Genomic DNA, 19,168 nt, shown 5'->3' on the forward strand with positions numbered 1-19,168 from the left:
TACTTTGTTTCTTTCCTTTTAGTCCAGACTCTCACCTGTCAGTAGCCCGGCCACCAGTTCTTCCAGGAGTTTTACAAGACAATATAGACAGGCATATAAATGAATGGTTAGAAAGGGAGGGGGAAGCAAATGACTAGGCAAAAGAAAGTGAATCGAGAATGTATCCAACATTGTGAAGAAAGTTTAAAAAAAAAAAAAACTGTTTGATGAGGGTCACGTCGTCAAAGAAATGACTGCAGTATAATATCTCCCTTCAAGTAGAGTGTTCCAGCATTCCCAATGTTGTTTCTACCTCTGATCAAACACATACTCACGGCTGTTGTGAATCATCCTAAACTGGCCTCAATATAAATGTGTCTCTTTCCTGCCAAGCTAAAACTCTTACAGTCAGTTCTCATTAAATTCTGGAAGGGACTTCTCTGAATGTGACCCTTGATTTACCCTGCTGCTCTGAAGACTCTTGTGTTACAGGTACCAACCACCACTAGGTGTCAGGACCCGCCAATAAAAACCTGTCACATGCTTTGTGCTGGTTCACTTATTCTAAAATAGCACATTATCCTCTAACAAGCGTTGATTCAATAGCTATTGTGTGGTCATTCTGGAGATTAAGTAGGATAATGTACAGAAAGTGCCAGTTCCTATTACACAATGGGAGTTCAGTGACTGAATGGTATCTATTATACACATTTTTCATAACCTTTTTTATCTTTTCAGTTTTTTAAATTATAGTAAAAAAAACACATAAAATTGACTTTCTTAACCATTTCTAAACATACAGATATGGTGTTAAGTATATTCTACTGTCGTGCAATCAGTGGGAATATATCTAACATATATAATACCTTTTTCACTTTGCAAAATTGAAATTCTATACCCATTAAACAACTCTCTACTTTTCCCTCCCCTAACCTCTGTTAACTACCCTTCTACTTTGTTTCCATGAATTAGACTACTCTAATTACTACTATGATTACCTTATATAAATGAAGTCATACAATGTCTTTTTTTGTGTGGCTGGTTTATTTCACTTAACATAATGTCCTCAAGGTTCATCCACATTGTTGCATGTGTCAGAACTTTCTTTTTAAGGCTGCATAATATTCCATGTATGTGTATGCCACACTTTACTTATCCATTCATCTGTGATTGGATATTTGAGTTGCTATTTCTTGGCTATCATAAATTATGCTGCTATGAACATAAGTGTGCAAATATCCCTGAAAGAGTATGCTTTCAAATATTTTGGTTATGTACACAGAAGTGGAATTGAATCATACAGTTCCAGAGAAATACCTATCTATTTCTGCTTTAATAATTATGTCAAAGCCTTTGACTGTGTGGATCACAATAAATGGTGGAAAATTCTGAAAGAGATGGGAATACCAGACCACCTGACCTGCCTCTTGAGAAATCTGTATGCAGGTCAAGAGGCAACAGTTAGAACCATACGTGGGACAACAAATTGATTCCAAACAGGGAAAGGAGTATGTCAAGGCTATATATTGTCACCCTGCTTATTTAACTTACATGCAGAGTACATCATGAGAAATGCTGGGCTGGAAGAAGCACAAGCTGGAATCAAGATTGCCGGGAGAAATATCAATCACCTCAGATATGCAGATGACACCACCCTTATGGCAGAAAGTGAAGAGGAACTAAAAAGCCTCTTGATGGAAGTGGAAGAGGAGAGTGAAAAAGTTGGCTTAAAGCTCAACATTCAGAAAACGAAGATCATGGCATCTGGTCCCATCACTTCATGGGAAATAGATGGGGAAACAGTAGAAACAGTGTCAGACTTTATCTTTTTGGGTTCCAAAATCACTGCAGATGGTGACTGCAGCCATAAAATTAAAAGACGCTTACTCCTTGGAAGAAAAGTTATGACCAACCTAGATAGTATATTCAAAAGCAGAGATATTACTTTGCCGACTAAGGTCCATCTAGTCAAGGCTATGGTTTTTCTAGTGGTCATGTATGGATGTGAGAGTTAGACTGTGAAGAAAGCTAAGCCAAAGAATTGATGCTTTTGAACTGTGGTGTTGGAGAAGACTCTTGAGAGTCCCTTGGACTGCAAGACGATCCAACCAGTCCATTCTAAAGGAGATCAGTCCTGGGTGTTCATTGGAAGGACTGATGCTAAAGCTGAAACTCCAGTACTTTGGCCACCTCATGCGAAGAGTTGATTCATTGGAAAATACTTTGATGCTGGGAGGGATTGGGGGCAGGAGGAGAAGGGGACAACAGAGGATGAGATGGCTGGATGGCATCACCGAATCAATGGACGTGAGTCTGAGTGAACTCCGGGAGTTGGTGATGGACAGGGAGGCCTGGCGTGCTGCGATTCATGGGGTCACAAAGAGTCAGACACGACTGAGTGACTACTGAACTGAACTGAACTGAGAAAGGATCTGAGTTTCATATCTTTGTGTCCACTTGAGCAGGACAACACATTTGTGACTCACATATGGACAATGCTGGGGTGGACAACTCTTTTCAGACATTGTCCTGTACAGGGAAAGAAAACTATGGAAAGTTAACTTGAGGGAGAAGTAGGATCAAGAAAGTTTGTTTGAGACTTTGTTGTTATTGTTTAGTCTCTAAGTCGTGCCCGATTCTTTGCTACTCCATGGGACTGTAGCCCGCCAAGCTTCTCTGTCCATGGGATTTCCCAGGCAAAAATACTGGAGTGGGTAGCCCATTGCCTTCTCCAGGGGATCATTCTGACCCAGGGATTGAACCTGTCTCCTGCGTTGGCAAGTGGATTCTGTACCACTGAGCCACCTGGGAAACCTCAACCAAGTAATACATAGTTCCAAAGGGATATCCTTCTTAACCCAACCTGCAGAACCTAGATGTCACCTGTGAACTTAGCTGCCCAATGGAATCAACAGAAAGCTTTTAAAACTGTGAAATGCTAAGTACTTCAATTTTTTTTTAATGGAGATTAAAGAGTATTTTTAAAACTCTACAGTAAGAAAGCAAACACAAAATAGTAAATATAGCAAATAAATAATGTGATAAAAATGGGTATGAGACTGAAACAGATACTTCTCCAAACTTATGCTTATCAAAAGGGAAAGGGAGTGGGGGAGGGATAAATTAGGAGTTTGGGATTAACAGATACAAACTACTATATATAAAATAGAAAAGCAGTAAGAGAACTATAGTCAGCATCTTATAATAAACCATAATGGAAAAGAGTATGAAATAAGAATCTAGATAATGCATTTGGAATACATTATTGGTTATCTTACATCATTATATAATATGTATTCTTATAGAAACATGTATACATAATATTCCTTTTAAATGGGTCTGTTATTAATTTCAAAGCTTTTGTCCATAGGTTGAGTTGTAGGGACGAAACAAGATAAAGCATATAATAAGTGTAGAACAATTATTTTGCACATGGTAACTGTTATGATTGCTTCTCTGCAGGGCAGAGAGGAGGAGGAGGAGGAAAGAGCCAGGGGTCTCACTCTTTGTGTGTCCTCTGAAGCATCAGCAAATCCCGCTTTTGGTCCACCAGCTGGTGCAGGATGGCTCTCCTCTTGTTGTTAGCAGCGGCCTCCATCTGATGCTTCATGTAATTCTGGTCTCTCTTTCGCTTTTCCACCATCATCTCACCCTCATTCTTACCAAAGATGGGCTTAGAAGAGTCTGGCTCAAACACAGGCAGCTGAGGGCATCTGTTCTTTATCTGAGGCAGAGACACACAGAATGCAGATTATAGTTATACCAGGGACTAGACATCAGGCACAAAGCCATGGCATAGCAAAAACCAGCACCTGGGTGGGAGGAACAAGGGCCTCAAAAAACACCAAATGGATAACACAGAAGGGCATTCATAACATTGCAGGATTCACACATATTTTTAGAATGCTATTGAAACACTGCACGCCTTTTTAGGGGAGGGTGGGGATTCTAGCTTTTCTATTTTTTTCCCTAAACAAAGTAGGAAAAATAATAAAGGAATAAAACTGCAAACGTAGTTATTTGGTAAAACATACACAAAAAAATCTGGATAGGAGGAGAAGCTTATTTACAACAAGGAAACACATGTAAATTACAGTAGTTTGCAGCGTATATGGGAAACATTAAACAAGTTAAACGTGCTACATGGACATCACTGTTTACAGCAATAAAGGAGAGAGAACACTTATTTGGGGACAGATATACCCACAAGGTCCAGGTTTTACAGCATCAGTGCAATCTATATTACAGCCAGTTAATCAGTTTAAGAATTGTTCCCAAATATGGCACGTCTCCAGCCCTTGGCAGTTCATTCCTACAGATTTCAATGACTCCATCCGTGGGGACCAAAAGCAGCCAGAAACACTGCACAGTTTTAAAGTAATAATTGTCACCTTACCTGGGCATCCAGAGCTCTCTTGTAACACTGTGTTTCTTCCATCTTATCTTTTATATATTTGGCTCTTTGCGCAGCAAGTCTGGCAGTTACAAATAAGAGAATGTGAGGGCACAGTTTCTTACAGAGTCTTTTGTAACACAGATTAACGTCAACAACATGTGTTTAATAAATATTAATAGGAATAAGAACCTGGTAAACAAAAAGTGATATTTTTTCCTTCCAGGAACTTTTACTTTAAGAAAGAAAAGAGAAATCCAAATCCATAGGCTAGTAGACAAGGACAGCTGATGCTGTTGTTAAGTTACTTCAGTTGTGTCCAACTCTTTGCAACCCCATGGACTGTAGCCCACCAGGCTCCTCTGTCCATGGGATTCTCCAGGCAAGAACACCGGAGTGAGTTGCCATTTCCTCCTCCAGGGGATCTTTCCAACCCAGGGATCAAACCCAGGTCTCCTGCATTGCAGGTGGATTCCCTAACTCTAAGCCACTGGAAAAGCCCTCAGACAAGACAGACAAGTAGAGAATAAGCAACTGACCAACCATATTTTCCAAATGCACTGCCAATAAGCCAGGCACCCATTTTCCCCACATGCTTAAAAAATTCTAGATAAGAAAGCAGAAAATGTCTATAACACAATAAAATGATTCATCACAAGATTCCTTTATAAGAAAGATCTTCCTATTGTAACACGCATCTGTTTTATGCCACCTCCACGTGATCTGTAAAGTGAATATAACAAAACATATGCATTTTATAGAAAACAGCTTTTTGGCCACAGAATCTAGCTGCTTATTTGTTTTGGAAGTCTCTCTCTCACCCCAGCAGCCTCCTTAATTTCTCTCCAGTAGCAGAAGCGTATTCCCTCTAGCATGTTTGAACTCTGTGGCCCTGGCCCTAACCTAGGTCTCCAATAGCCCATGCAGGACAAATCAGATTCTTTCCTAAAAATTTGGAATTGAGATTGAAATTCATCCAAGTGTCAGCTGGAATACAGACAATATCAACTAAGGAGCTGTGGATATTAGCAGATGGAAAGCATTTTTACAAGGATTTTAGACCCTGGTTTCAGCCCTCCTGGGTCTCTCATACATTTCTGCCCTTGGGTTCCATGGGACACCCCCTTCTTAGTTATAATAAAACTCAGCTTTGCCTTGAGATCATCTGGGAATAACACAACGAAGCCTGCTCAAGACAAGTCCTTTCCGCCATCTACAAGGATTAGCGACCACAAAACAGCTCAAAATGGGAACTTCCCTGGTGGTCTAGTGGTTAAGAACCTGCCTTCCAATGCAGGGGATGGAGGTTGGATCCCTGGTCAGGGAACTAAGATCCCAAATGCCATGGAGCAGCTAAGGCTGCAGCCCTAGAGCCTGCACGCCACAGCTAGAGAGAAGTCCACAAACCACAGCGAAGACCCGATGCTGCCAAATTAATAAAGTTTAAAAATAATAATATCTTGCTTAAAACTACAAAATGATACTCTGTAATCAAAATGATTATAAGCAGCCATTGTTACTATGATGATAGTTATAATAATGCTGGCTTTTTCTCGTTTCTAATGAAGTGTTATGCTATGGTACTGGCTGCTAGCTGGGTTAATGTGCACAGCTGTACTAACGGGACTACCAGCAATGATTCAATCCTACAGGGGAAGAAGTGTCCCATGAACATTCCAAACCCGTCTTTTCGGAGACTCACTCCTCTGTGAGCTGCACTTGTTCCAGGCGGTCCATCAGCTCTCTGTTTTGCCTTTGCTTTATGTCCTTTTTCCGTCTGTGATCCATTTGTCTCAGGAGACTTTGGGAATACTCCTCTTGCTTAAAAGCATTAATCTCAGGACTGAGTGGCCGTTTATCAAATAGGAAGGATTTCTAGAATGAAACAGAAGCAACTCATTTATTCTAGAATCATAAAAGGCATCAAAGAAAGTGAAAGTGAAGTCACATGGACTGTAGCTTACCCGGCTCCTCCGTCTATGGGAATTTGCAGCCAAGAGTACTGGAGTGGGCTGCCATTTCCTTCTCCAAAAAGCATCAAAGAACAAAGGTAATCATTCAGAAAATGTCAACCAGAAAACATTAAGTTATCATATTTGCCCAGTCTTCAACATGGCAAATAGCTAGTGACCCACAGATTAATTGACCCACAGATTAATTAAGTGTGACCCACAGCACACTTAAGGATGAATCTGAATAGTACTGACCACAGCCCCATAACTGAGAGGGAGATGAAAAAGGACTTCAAGGAGTAGGTCCTCCACTAGTACTTATACATTTTTACTGAAAGAAGAAGAAATTGAGTGAGTGCAGAAGCATCAGCAGGAATGCAAGGGGGTGGAAGAAGGAGAATATAGCACCTACTTGGGCCTGGCCGATCCGGACACTGGGAACCCAGCCGTGACCAAGAACAGAGGCCAACAGAGAGCCTCACTCTCACTGATCCCACATGCTGGTGCCAGAGACAGCCGGTCACAAGCAACAATGCACAGATAATTTAAGAAATTAATGTGTGCTATGAGGGCTTCCTCATGGCTCAGTGGAAAAGAGTCCACCTGCCAATGAGTAAGACGCAGGTTCCATCCCTGGGTCAGGAAGAGTCCCCTAGAGAAGGCAATGGCATTCCACTCTAGTACTCTCGCCTGGAAAATCCCATAGATGGAGGAGCCTGGTGGGCTGCAGTCCATGGGGTCGCTAAGAGGCAGACACGACTGAGCGACTTCACTTTCACTTTTCACTTTCATGCATTGGAGAAGGAAATGGCAACCCACTCCAGTGTTCTTGCCTGGAGAATCCCAGGGATGGTGGAGCCTGGTGGGCTGCTGTCTATGGGGTTGCACAGAGTCGGACACAACTGAAGCAACTTAGCAGCAGTAGCAGCAGCCAATGCATAAGACGTGGGTTCCATCCCTGGGTCAGGAAGATTCCCCGGGAGAAGGAAATGGCATTCCACTCCAGTATTCTTGCCTGGAGAAATCCCATGGACAGAGGAGCCTGGTGGGCTTATAGTCCTTGGGGTTGTAAAAGAGTTGGACATGAACAGCAACAAGGTGCTATGAGGTCTTCTTTATCATAGCAAGTAACTGGATGGGGTTAATTGGTTATTAGGGAAAGCTTTTATTAAGGTGGTGACTGGGTCACCTCCACTGCAAATATCAGGGACCCATACAGAAGGAACAGCAAGTGCAAAGACACTAGATAAAAACAAGCAGAAAGAAGGTCTATGTGGCTGAGGCATAGTGAGCAGGGGGAAAACACGGCTGGTGGGCTCAAAGAGAGAGGTGGGCCAAACCAGGGGGATGTGAGAGGTCAAGGTCAGATGTTTAGACTTATTTTAATTCAATGGAAGGCCATTAGAGGCTCTATATGGAGAATGGTCTGTTCTGGTGAACAGTTTTAGAAGATCACTTTGGCTTCTATGTGGAGACTAGATTGTAGGAAGGCAGGCAGCGAGCCTACCTAGGAAAGCATCACAAAAGTTGGACCTTCTAGAAATGTAGCTTGGGCTAGGGTCAGGTACCACTGAAGGTGAAGAGATGCTGGATACATTTTGGAGGTGAAGGCAAGTGGGCTTAAAGATGGCTGGATCGGGGGTGGGCACGGAGGAGAAAGGATCTGGGATCACTTTAAGTAAGGGTTCATGCAACTGTCTGGCTGGTGATGCCACTTGCTAAAATGGGAAGGCTGGGAGAACAGGTTGAGAAAGGAAATTGAAACTTCTGTTTTGATCTTTTTCACTTCAAGCATCTACAGTTATAACAAAGAGGAGATTCAAATTGGGCAGTGATAAACATATAATCTGAACCTTAAATCTACCTAAGAGGAGAGAGAGATCAGGCCTACAGCTCGAAATCATGGTGCTCTCTCTTCCTCACTCCCTGCTGCCCCTGACTGGAAGGTTTTGCCCCCATTCACTTCTTGACCTAACTTCTGTATGCCGGGAAGTCTTCCCAGATGTCTGGTCTGGGTTAAGTGACTCCCCTCTTTGCCCTGTTCAAAGATTTATCATAGCATTTAGTTTATCACACTCTTGTCTCTTTAAATCTGTTTCCCCCATTATCCTGAAAAGTCTTTACAGAGGGACTTTGTCTTATTCTTCATCTTTTACTAGTACAGTGGCCGGCACAAAATAATTCAATGAAATGTCTGATGTTAAATAAAGAAAATCTGTTTTATTAGGTATACATCCAGAGTGTCACATTACCTGGATAGTGAGGTAAAAAGAAGCAAGATCAAGCAGAAATAAAGGTAGGCACATCATGATTGAAAACAATTAATGGCAAGGCAGATGGCTCACCTCCCTCTGAAGCTGGACTTCCCAAACTTATTGCTTAGTCTTTCAGTCGTGTCCAACTCTTTGTGACCCCATGGACTGTAGCCCACCAGGCTCCTCTGTCCATAGGATTCTCCAAGCAAGAATACTAGAGTGGGTTGCCATGCCCTCCTCCAGGGGATCTTCCAAACCCACAGACTGAACCTGCATCTCTTACATTGGCAGGCAGATTCTTTACCACTGAGCCACCTGGAAAGCCCCTCTCAAACTTAAGGAAGCTACAAATCACCTAAATGTCTTATTGAAATGTAGATTCTCATTCTGTGAGGTGTGAAGTGGCACCCTAGATTCTGTATTTCCAGCAAGTTCCCAGGAGATATTTGTTCTCTATTTAGATCATCTAATCCTGGGGCATCCCTGGTGGCTCAGAGGTTAAAGTGTCTGCCTCCAATACGGGAGACCTGGGTTCGATCCCTGAGTAGGGAAGATCCTCTGGAGAAGGAAATGGCAACCCACTCCAGTATTCTTGCCTAGAGAATCCCATGGATGGAGGAACCTGGGGGGTTCAGTCCATGGGGTCTCAAAGAGTCGGATACGACTGAGTGACTTGACTTAATCCTGGGGCAGGAATTTAATACACTGTTCTCCTAACCCCACCTCTCCCAGGTCCCACCTGAGAATTGCTATCCGTGACAAGCACTATAGTGACCAACAACAGGAACTGTATTGTGAATGTGAATATGCGGAGGCAGACAGTGGACCACTCCTGCCTTAGAAGGAAACTTCAACCTCGCACACACAGCCTTACCACTTTTTAAAAATGGCACAACATGCAATATGAGTAGACCCAAATGCTCACAACTAGGGCAGGTATCAGCAACAAAAATTTTGAAAAGATTCTTACATAAAATTCAGGTTTCTCATTCTTGTGGATTCTTATAGCTTCAGCAACTCCAAGATTATAGGCGGCATTCTTTTGATTCTGTTCTCTGCTAGCCAGACTTCTCATCTTTGAAAAAAAATCATTACATGTTGAAATAGAGTCTTTAAAAATTTAATTCTACTACATTAAAATAACCCAACTAAGGTAGAAACCTGCCTTTGGGAGGTAATGGTACTTTCTGATGTGTTTATATATGTATTTTTTAAAGTGGGCTTTTGTTTCTCATTCTTGGACTCTAGGCACCACTTCTACAGGGATCATAAGAAGGAAGAAAGATTTCAGGAATAGTTCCCTATGATATCACAAGAAGGCAGTAGAGCCAGTTATTGAAAAGCTCAGAAATCAGGATAGAGCAAAGGTGAAGGTACCATTCCATCTTTACTCAAGATAGGCCATGAATCTGAAGGGAAAAGACTTGCCTGGGGTTATATTTTATGATAAATCAAAATAAAGCCATATACACCCAGGAATTCCACCTTTAAAACTCAGTCCTTTAGAAGGGAAAAAAATCAGCAGCAGGTGCAAACACCAACTACGTAGATATTCATCCCCGGGCTGTCTATTATTAGTGAAAACTTGGACATAACCTAAGTTCGAATTCAGCAGTAGATAAATGATTAAATACACTACCATCAAGCTACATGCTGGAGCTTTTTAAATGGCATTTGATAATCATGTTCTCCTGCCCCATGTTAAACACTCCTTAACCGAGGTGCGGAAGTACCTGCTCTTTGAAGATAGTCTCTTGGTCTTTCAACATGAGATACTCCTGGATGACTCGCTCATCTTGCACCTCTCTCCTCCTCCTCTCCTCGGTGTAGTACAGTGGGGAATTTCGCTGTGCTCGTTGCAAGCATATGTAACACATTTCCTATAACATCGAGTTTTAGGGCAAAGTGATTTTTACCTTTTACTTTTTTTGCTCTGCATCTCCTTCCCAAGCTCTCCAAAGGCTAGGGGTGTCAAGAAGTAGACTTCATAAAAGGATGTATTTGTGATATTATCCAAATGGGATTTTTCAGAGAGGGCCCTGCAAATATTCCAGAGGATTTATTCAACTCTTACTTGAACAGATGTGTTTAAAGCAACTGAAAATTAGAGATTTCCCAGAACTATTTCTGTTAGCTAGTAGATTTTGACTAGTAGATAGATTTATCACAGTCCCATTATAGGCCCTGTGTACTTGAGCCATACCCGTGTATTAAAGAAAGAGCAATTCCTCGAATTCTCTTTGAGAAACAGAAGTCAGAAGGAGAGTCTGTCTGGGCTCTGTTTCTTTGAAGACACTGTACCTGTCCTGCCCTATGATGGTCCTTGCAATAAGTGCCTGGAGAAATTTTAGGCTTCAATGCATGATCATTTTTCAGTCCACCTGGAAATGATACACTATAAAAACAATGCAACATTAATTAATATTAATGTAGCCTGACATCAATTATAACCAATGATGAATGATAATTTTAGAAGCAAGTATAAATATAAGAGGGCTTCGAGGTGGCACGAGTAGTAAAGAACTGGCCTACCAATACAGGAGACATGAAAGATGCAGCTTTGATCCCTGGGATGGGAAGACCCCCTGGAGGAGGGCATGGCAACCCATTCCAGTGACCTTGCCTGGAGAATCCCATGGACAGAGGAGCCTGGTGGTCTGCAGTCCATAGGGTTGCAAAGACTCAGACATGACTGAAGTGACTAAGCATGCATGCACACATAAATGTAAGAAAATAAAAAATATCTCAGCAGTTTTCTTTAGAGTATCTACATGTATACAGATTAAAAACCTAACCTTTATATCAGATAAATTCGGGTTCAAAACCCGGCTTTATTAGAAGTTGACTGGCATTAGACAAACTGGATAATTGTACAAAGTCTCAGTTACCAATTCAGTGAAACTGGGAAAAATCTTACTCATTCTACAAAAATTTATTGAGTGTTTGCTAAGTGTACTGCTCTCAGCATGGGAGAGGCAGTGAAGAACAAAGCACACATACAAAAAAAAAGCTCCATCCTCATGGAATTAACACGCTGATGGGAGTAGACAATCAATAAACAACATGAATGAATTATATAGTCTGTTCGGTGGTGACAAATACCATGCAGAGCTGGGGGAATGCAGTATTAAATCATGAATACAATGGCCAGGGAAATTCTCACCAGAAAGGTGACATTTGAGCAACTTCAAGGCAGTAAAAGACTAATAATAATCAGATATCTGATGGAAAAGAATCTAGTGGAGCAAATGAATGCTAAGGACTTGAAGTGGGAGCATATCTGTGTTCAGTGTGGCTGGAGGAAGTAAGAGAGAGATCAGAGGTCAGGCAAGATATTGAAGGCCATGCTAATGACTTTAGCTTTCACCCTGGGTGAGAATGGGAGCCACTGAAGAATGAAGAGGGAGCCGTTAAGAATGCAGCCATTGAATGGGAGCCATATCCAGTATTAGCAAAGCTACAGAGAACACAGCAGTTCTTCATATTTCTGTTACTAGGAAGATAATTTTTGGTGTTATCTACTTGAGGGTAACTGGTACATGGTGCATGCATGCTAAGTCACTTCAGTTGTGTCCGACTCTTTGCGGCCCCATGAACTGTACTCCACCAGGCTCCTCTGTCCATGGGATTCTCCAGGCAAGAATACTGGAGCAGGTTGCCACGCCCTCCTCCAGAGGATCTTCCCGACCCAGGGATCAAACCCATATCTCTTACATCTTCTGCTTTGGCTGGTGGGTCCTTTAAAACTAGCACCGCTTTGGAAGCCCTGAAGATGATTGGTAATGCATATCAAAAACATGAAAAATGGACTCATCACTTATCTCTGAAATTTCACTTTAAAGCTTCTTTCCTATAGAATATGCAGGTGTGTGCAAAGAATTATGCGGTTATATTTGTTTCAACATTTACAAAAAACTAAAAATCATCTCTGTATACAGGAGATTTGTTAAACAAAAGGTTTAATAAATGAGATGAGCAATCATTTGTTCATGTTTTAGAACATTTAAAGCCATAGGGAAGTTTTCACCACTTAAATTGTTAAGTATAGCAAAGGTTCGTATGATATAATCGCAGTTTTCTTTAAAATGTAGGTACATGTTTCAAGTATAAATATATGCCCATGTTATAATATATATGCATTGAAATGAAGGATATACACCCATAACATTACAGAAAACTTCTTCTGTTTGGTGGGGTTATGGGTGATTGTTTTTTTATCTCTGGCTTTTCTCATTTCTTCTAAAATTTCTTTGACAAAGGCATATTACTTTAGTAATTAGCACACACAACAAAAACAAACAAACAAACAAAAATTGATTGTTTGGTCAACTTCTATAGGAAAACTTTACTAGGAATCACTAATAATTAGTAATTAGAATCCCAAAAGAAATCAACCCTGAATATTCATTGGAAGGACTGATGCTGAAGCTGAAGCTCCAACAGTTTGGCCATCTGATGCGAAGAACTGACTCATTAGAAAAGACCCTGATGCTGGGGAAAATTGAAGGTAGGAGAAGAAGGGAACAATAGAGGATGAGATGGTTGGATGGCATCACTGAGTCAACAGACATGAGTTTGAGCAAGCTCTGGGAGTTGGTGAAGGACAGGGAAGCCTGGTGTGCTGCAGCCCATGGGGTTGCAAAGAGTCACACAAACTTAGTGACTAAACAACAACAAAGCCATGTTTGGCAAAAATGCTTTCCAATTTGATCTAAACATGAACCTGTGTCATATTATAATATCCACACACAGAAAATAAGAGAGGTTTTCCCGAATTCATGAGGGAAGTTAGATGTTTTCTCCTCTGTGCTGTTTTGTTTCCACCTCTGTGGTAGCATTTATCCTACTGAATCATAATTTATTACTCTGGTTTTCCCACAGGTTGTAAGTGCTGGTCATCATTACCACCTCATCACCTGGCATGCAGGTGTAACATCCAGATGCTAGAATGTAGCATCAGGAATAGTGGATGAAGGAATGAATGAAAAAAATGAATGCTTATTTAAAATTCCCTACATCAAGAAAGGGCGTGAAAATATATTTAGTAAAATGCAACAGAAAAAAGTACCCAGTGCATTACCTTTCATGGTTCATATTCTTCCCACCACTCCCATTCTGCTCCAGTTTATTTGGCAAACTGGCATTTGTCCCTTTGGCAGTAGAGACAGCTGGTCTATCTTGAGCTGTCTTGGGTGATAAAATCTCTGTAGAATGAATGAAAGCGAGTTTCCTTTCAACTCTCAATCAGTGGTTTGTATGTAATACCGATTTTAAAAACTCATAATTTTACTCGGGAAAATTTTCACATAAAATGCACTTTCTCATTTTAAATCATGGCAACCCACTCCAGTGTTCTTGCCTGGAGAATCCCAGGGACAGGGGAGCCTGGTGGGCTGCCGTCTATGGGGTCGCACAGAGTCAGACACGACTGAAGCGACTTAGCAGCAGCAGCAGCCCTTGCCCTAGTGTGGTTAGAATATCTATTTTGCTGTTTACTTATTACATGTAAAGGCTCTGGCTGGGCACTTTAAAAAATACAAGAGGCAAGTGTCTGCCCCTGAAGATTTTTCAATAAATATAGCTGGAGAGGAAAATTAAGATACAAACAGAAAACATGAGAGCTCTCATTTGTGGAGGTCTTTCCACCTGCCAAAAATACTAAGGGTCTTACACACATTATAAGTAGCAACTCAGGACAAGGATGCAGAATATCTGAATCTCAGATAAACAGTACCATCTTTAACAGTCTGACAGAGGAGATGAAGGGAGCCAGTTCAGAATCCATTGATGAGAGAAGTTTCCATGGAGGAAGTGAGATGTGAAAGGGCTACTAAGAGAAATAGAGACACAGATATAGAGAAGAAACATACAGACACCAAGGGGGAAAAGGTGAGGGGTGGAAAGAACCGGAAGACTGGGGTTGACATATTCCAATACTACTACACTATGGTACTATACTATGTACTCCAGTACTACTGATTACTTCCAGTTTCAGCTCAGTCGCTCAGTCGTGTCTGACTATTTGCGACCCCATGGAATCGCAGCACGCCAGGTCTCCTTGTCCATCACCAACTCCCAGAGTTCACTCAGACTCACGTCCATCGAGTCCGTGATGCCATCCAGCCATCTCATCCTCTGTCGTCCCCTTCTTCTCCTGCCCCAAATCCCTCCCAGCATCAGGCTTTTCAAACGAGTCAACTCTTCACATGAGGTGGCCAAAGTACCAGAGTTTCAGCTTTAGCACCATTCCTTCCAAAGAAATCCCAGGGCTGATCTCCTTCAGAATGGACTGGTTGGATCTCCTTGCAGTCCAAGGGACCCTCAAGAGTCTTCTCCAACACCACAGTTCAAAAGCATCAATTCTTTGGCGCTCAGCCTTCTTCACAGTCCAACTCTCACATCCACACATGACCACTAGAAAAACCATAGCCTTGACTAGACAGACCTTAGTCAGCAAAGTAATGTCTCTGCTTTTGAATATACTATCTAGGTTGGTCATAACTTTTCTTCCAAGGAGTAAGCGTCTTTTAATTTCATGGCTGCAGTCACATCTGCAGTGATTTTGGAGCCCAAAAAAATAAAGTCTGACACTGTTTTCACTGTTTCCCCATCTATTTCCCATGAAGTGATGAGACCGGATGCCATGATCTTCGTTTTCTGAATGTTGAGCTTTAAGCCAACTTTTTCGCTCTCCACTTTCACTTTCATCAAGAGGCTTTTTAGTTCCTCTTCACTTTCTGCCATAAGGGTGGTGTCATCTGCATATCTGAGGTGATTGATATTTCTCCCGGCAATCTTGATTCCAGCTTGTGCTTCTTCCAGCCCAGCGTTTCTCATGATGTACTCTGCATAGAAGTTAAATAAGCAGGGTGACAATATACAGCCTTGACGGACTCCTTTTCCTATTTGGAACCAGTCTGTTGTTCCATGTCCAGTTCTAACTGTTGCTTCCTGACCTGCATCCAGGTTTCTCAAGAGGCAGGTCAGGTGGTCTGGTATTCCCATCTCTTTCAGAATTTTCCACAGTTTCTTGTGATCCACACAGTCAAAGGCTTTGGCATAGTCAATAAAGCAGAAATAGATGTTTTTCTGGAACTCTCTTGCTTTTCCCATGGTCCAGCGGTACTACTGATGCCAAGTATAAAATAGATAATGAATGAGGACACACTTAATAGAGAGGGAGCTCTACTTAATGCAATCACTGCGGTGGCCTGAATGGGAAAGAAGTCCAAGCAAGAGGAGATATATGTACAGATACAGCTCAGTCACTGTGCTCTTGAGTAGAAACCAACACAACACTGTAAGGCAACTGTACTCCAATGAAAATTAATTTTAAAAGAAAAAAAAAAGGCTGACAAGAGGAGAGTAGGATTGGGATAGACTGCAAGAAAAGGAAGGGAATTCCAGGCAGGAGAAGAGTGAACAAAAGCTTGAAGTCAAGGAAGAGCAAGGCATGTTAGGAGAATATGATAAACAACTTAAACTCTAGAAAGAGTCCATAGGAAACTGACAAGTGAAGCTAAAGAATGAAAGCGTCTATCAGCCTAAAAGCTGATGTGCAATCCTATAGGCCACACGTCACAAAACCAACATTCACAAGCCAACATTTACCCATTGATAAATCTTTTGTTTGGCCTAGTTAGCTTTTTTTTTTTTTCCTGAATGTCAATACAGTAGTGAACACTGGACTCAGTGGGAGAAGGCGAGGGTGGGATGATTTGAGAGAATAGCATTGAAACATATACCTTACCACATGTAAAAGAGATGACCAGTGCAAGTTCGATATATGAAGCAGGGCACCCAAAACTGGTGTTCTGTGACAACCCAGAGGGGTGGGGTGGGGAGGGAGGTGGGAGGGGGGTTCAGGATGGGAGGGGACACATGTATACCTGTGACTGATTCATGCTGACGTATGGCAAAACCATCACAATATTGTAAAATAATTATCCTCCAATTAAAATAAATTAAATTAAAACAATTAATAGATTTCACAAGTTAGGATCTGTGCTTCTCTTGAAAAATTAGACAGTTTGCTACCACTTGGCTTACATTTGCACTTATCTCACACACTAGTAAAGTAATGCTCAAAATTCTCCAAGCCAGGCTTCAGCAATACATGAACCATGAACTTCCAGATGTTCAAGCTGGTTTTAGAAAAGGCAGAGCAACCAGAGATCAAATTGCCAACAGCTGCTGGACCATGGGAAAAGCAAGAGAGTTCCAGAAAAACATCTATTTCTGCTTTATTGACTATGCCAAAGCCTTTGACTGTGTGGATCACAAGAAACTGTGGAAAATTCTGAAAGAGATGGGAATACCAGACCACCTGACCTGCCTCTTGAGAAACCTGGATGCAGGTCAGGAAGCAACAGTTAGAACTGGACATGGAACAACAGACTGGTTCCAAATAGGAAAAGGAGTCCGTCAAGGCTGTATATTGTCACCCTGCTTATTTAACTTCTATGCAGAGTACATCATGAGAAACGCTGGGCTGGAAGAAGCACAAGCTGGAATCAAGATTGCCGGGAGAAATATCAATCACCTCAGATATGCAGATGACACCACCCTTATGGCAGAAAGTGAAGAGGAACTAAAAAGCCTCTTGATGAAAGTGAAAGTGGAGAGTGAAAAAGTTGGCTTAAAGCTCAACATTCAGAAAACGAAGATCATGGCATCCGGTCTCATCACTTCATGGGAAATAGATGGGGAAACAGTGAAAACAGTGTCAGACTTTATTTTTTTGGGCTCCAAAATCACTGCAGATGTGACTGCAGCCATGAAATTAAAAGACGCTTACTCCTTGGAAGAAAAGTTATGACCAACCTAGATAGTATATTCAAAAGCAGAGACATTACTTTGCTGACTAAGGTCTGTCTAGTCAAGGCTATGGTTTTTCTAGTGGTCATGTGTGGATGTGAGAGTTGGACTGTGAAGAAGGCTGAGCGCCAAAGAATTGATGCTTTTGAACTGTGGTGTTGGAGAAGACTCTTGAGGGTCCCTTGGACTGCAAGGAGATCCAACCAGTCCATTCTGAAGGAGATCAGCCCTGGGATTTCTTTGGAAGGAATGGTGCTAAAGCTGAAACTCCGGTACTTTGGCCACCTCATGTGAAGGGTTGACTCATTGGAAAAGACTCTGATGCTGGGAGGGATTTGGGGCAGGAGAAGAAGGGGACGACAGAGGATGAGATGGTTGGATGGCATCACCGACTCAATGCACATGAGTTTGAGTGAACTCCGGGAGTTGGTGAATGACAAGGAGGCCTGGCTTGCTGCGATTCATGGGGTGACAAAAAGTCAGACACGACTGAGCGACTGAACTGAACTGAACTGGCTTACATTTCCACAAATCAATAATCTGCTAGAGGAATAAGTCTCCAAGTATATACTCTGGCAACCCCTGGGAATCCCTAGGAGTCTTTAAAAAAGACTTTGAAGTCCTACCATTTTCCTCACATGCCCCAACCAAAACAATATATTACAACAGATTATATGATGACACAGATATGAGAATCTGCTATCTTCTATAAATCCAGATGTCAAAGATGTAAAGCTACCACTCTTCATTTTTCATAAAAAATATTGATGTTAACATGTCTCCCTACCACTTGACATCCAGCCCAGTTCATGCATTTATGTTACCTGCCTGGATCTTGCAGGCAGCTGAGTTTCGAGTGGTGGAGAGTCAGCAAAGAGATCACAGTCTAAAAGTCTGAGTGTCATAAAGTGGTTATGACTTATGTCATAAGTCATACAGGATTCCAGGAATAGATGTTTATTAGAGAGAAGAATACAGTGATTATTCACAAAATGAACCTTATTTTGGCCATCAGAGTTGCTAAGCAATATGGCGTGGCTCACAAGTAGTAAAAAGTCACAGATTATACCCAGAAATCAATGACCTACCTGGGACACCTTCTTTGTCTGACTGGTCTTTTAATTTTTCCTTCCTCTGTCCATTCTGTCCATCTTCTTCTGTAATGGTCTCCATAGGTGGTTTGTTCTCCATCTCCTTGAGCTCAATCCTGGAATGAGCCAAGATGTGTCCATAGGCGAATGTGTAAATCTCTTAATTCTGAGAAGCAGCCAAGTGAGCTGACGGATTCTGAATGAAATAAGCTTACGTGTTTCAAGGCGGGGGGGGGAGTGCTTTTATTTGCTGAGTATGAATCATGGACTCATTCTTTTGGGGTTAAGCCTGGAGCCAACCAAGACTCTCCCCCACAATACTGAGGACCCCAAAGAAGCTCTTATATAGATAAAGTGCTCTGAAGGCCTGGATTAAAGTTTCGGGGTTTTATTTCATCTTGAATTTGTTTGTCTTTTCTAGCTCTGTAAGCAGATGCCACAGTCCTGAAACAGTGGATGGTGGCCACTGGATAACTTGGAGGCATGGATTCAGGGCCTGGTAGGCAGGGTATGCCCAGAAGTGAGCACTCCTCTCCTCCCTCTTCCTCCTCCTCACTGCTCCATCCTCTCCCCAGGCAAAAGTGAGGGGCTTACAAAGGCGAGGGGGAAGGGGTTTGTTCAGTTGATGTCAGTAACTGCAGCTTTTCTCTAGTCCCAGGAATGGGGTGCTGGGTTAGAGGT

At 41.9% G+C, this 19,168-nt stretch overlaps 1 protein-coding gene across 3 annotated transcripts in view; it reads right to left on the reverse strand.

Moving 5' to 3' along the window:
* CCDC81 (coiled-coil domain containing 81) overlaps nucleotides 1-19,168 on the reverse strand; it is a 48,818-nt gene that overhangs the window by 3,276 nt on the left and 26,374 nt on the right. For all 3 annotated transcript variants that reach the window (XM_069564840.1, XM_069564839.1, XM_069564841.1), the window contains 8 exons: nucleotides 18,485-18,603; nucleotides 13,660-13,783; nucleotides 10,881-10,974; nucleotides 10,313-10,459; nucleotides 9,550-9,654; nucleotides 6,075-6,247; nucleotides 4,376-4,454; nucleotides 3,483-3,703 (listed from right to left, as the gene is read on the reverse strand). In XM_069564840.1, the coding sequence (XP_069420941.1) occupies nucleotides 3,483-3,703; nucleotides 4,376-4,454; nucleotides 6,075-6,247; nucleotides 9,550-9,654; nucleotides 10,313-10,459; nucleotides 10,881-10,974; nucleotides 13,660-13,783; nucleotides 18,485-18,603 (1,062 nt within the window). The remainder of the gene's footprint in view (nucleotides 1-3,482; nucleotides 3,704-4,375; nucleotides 4,455-6,074; nucleotides 6,248-9,549; nucleotides 9,655-10,312; nucleotides 10,460-10,880; nucleotides 10,975-13,659; nucleotides 13,784-18,484; nucleotides 18,604-19,168) is intronic.

Source organism: Ovis canadensis, chromosome 21, assembly GCF_042477335.2.
Source record: "Ovis canadensis isolate MfBH-ARS-UI-01 breed Bighorn chromosome 21, ARS-UI_OviCan_v2, whole genome shotgun sequence".
In the NCBI taxonomy this organism is placed as follows: domain Eukaryota; kingdom Metazoa; phylum Chordata; class Mammalia; order Artiodactyla; family Bovidae; genus Ovis; species Ovis canadensis.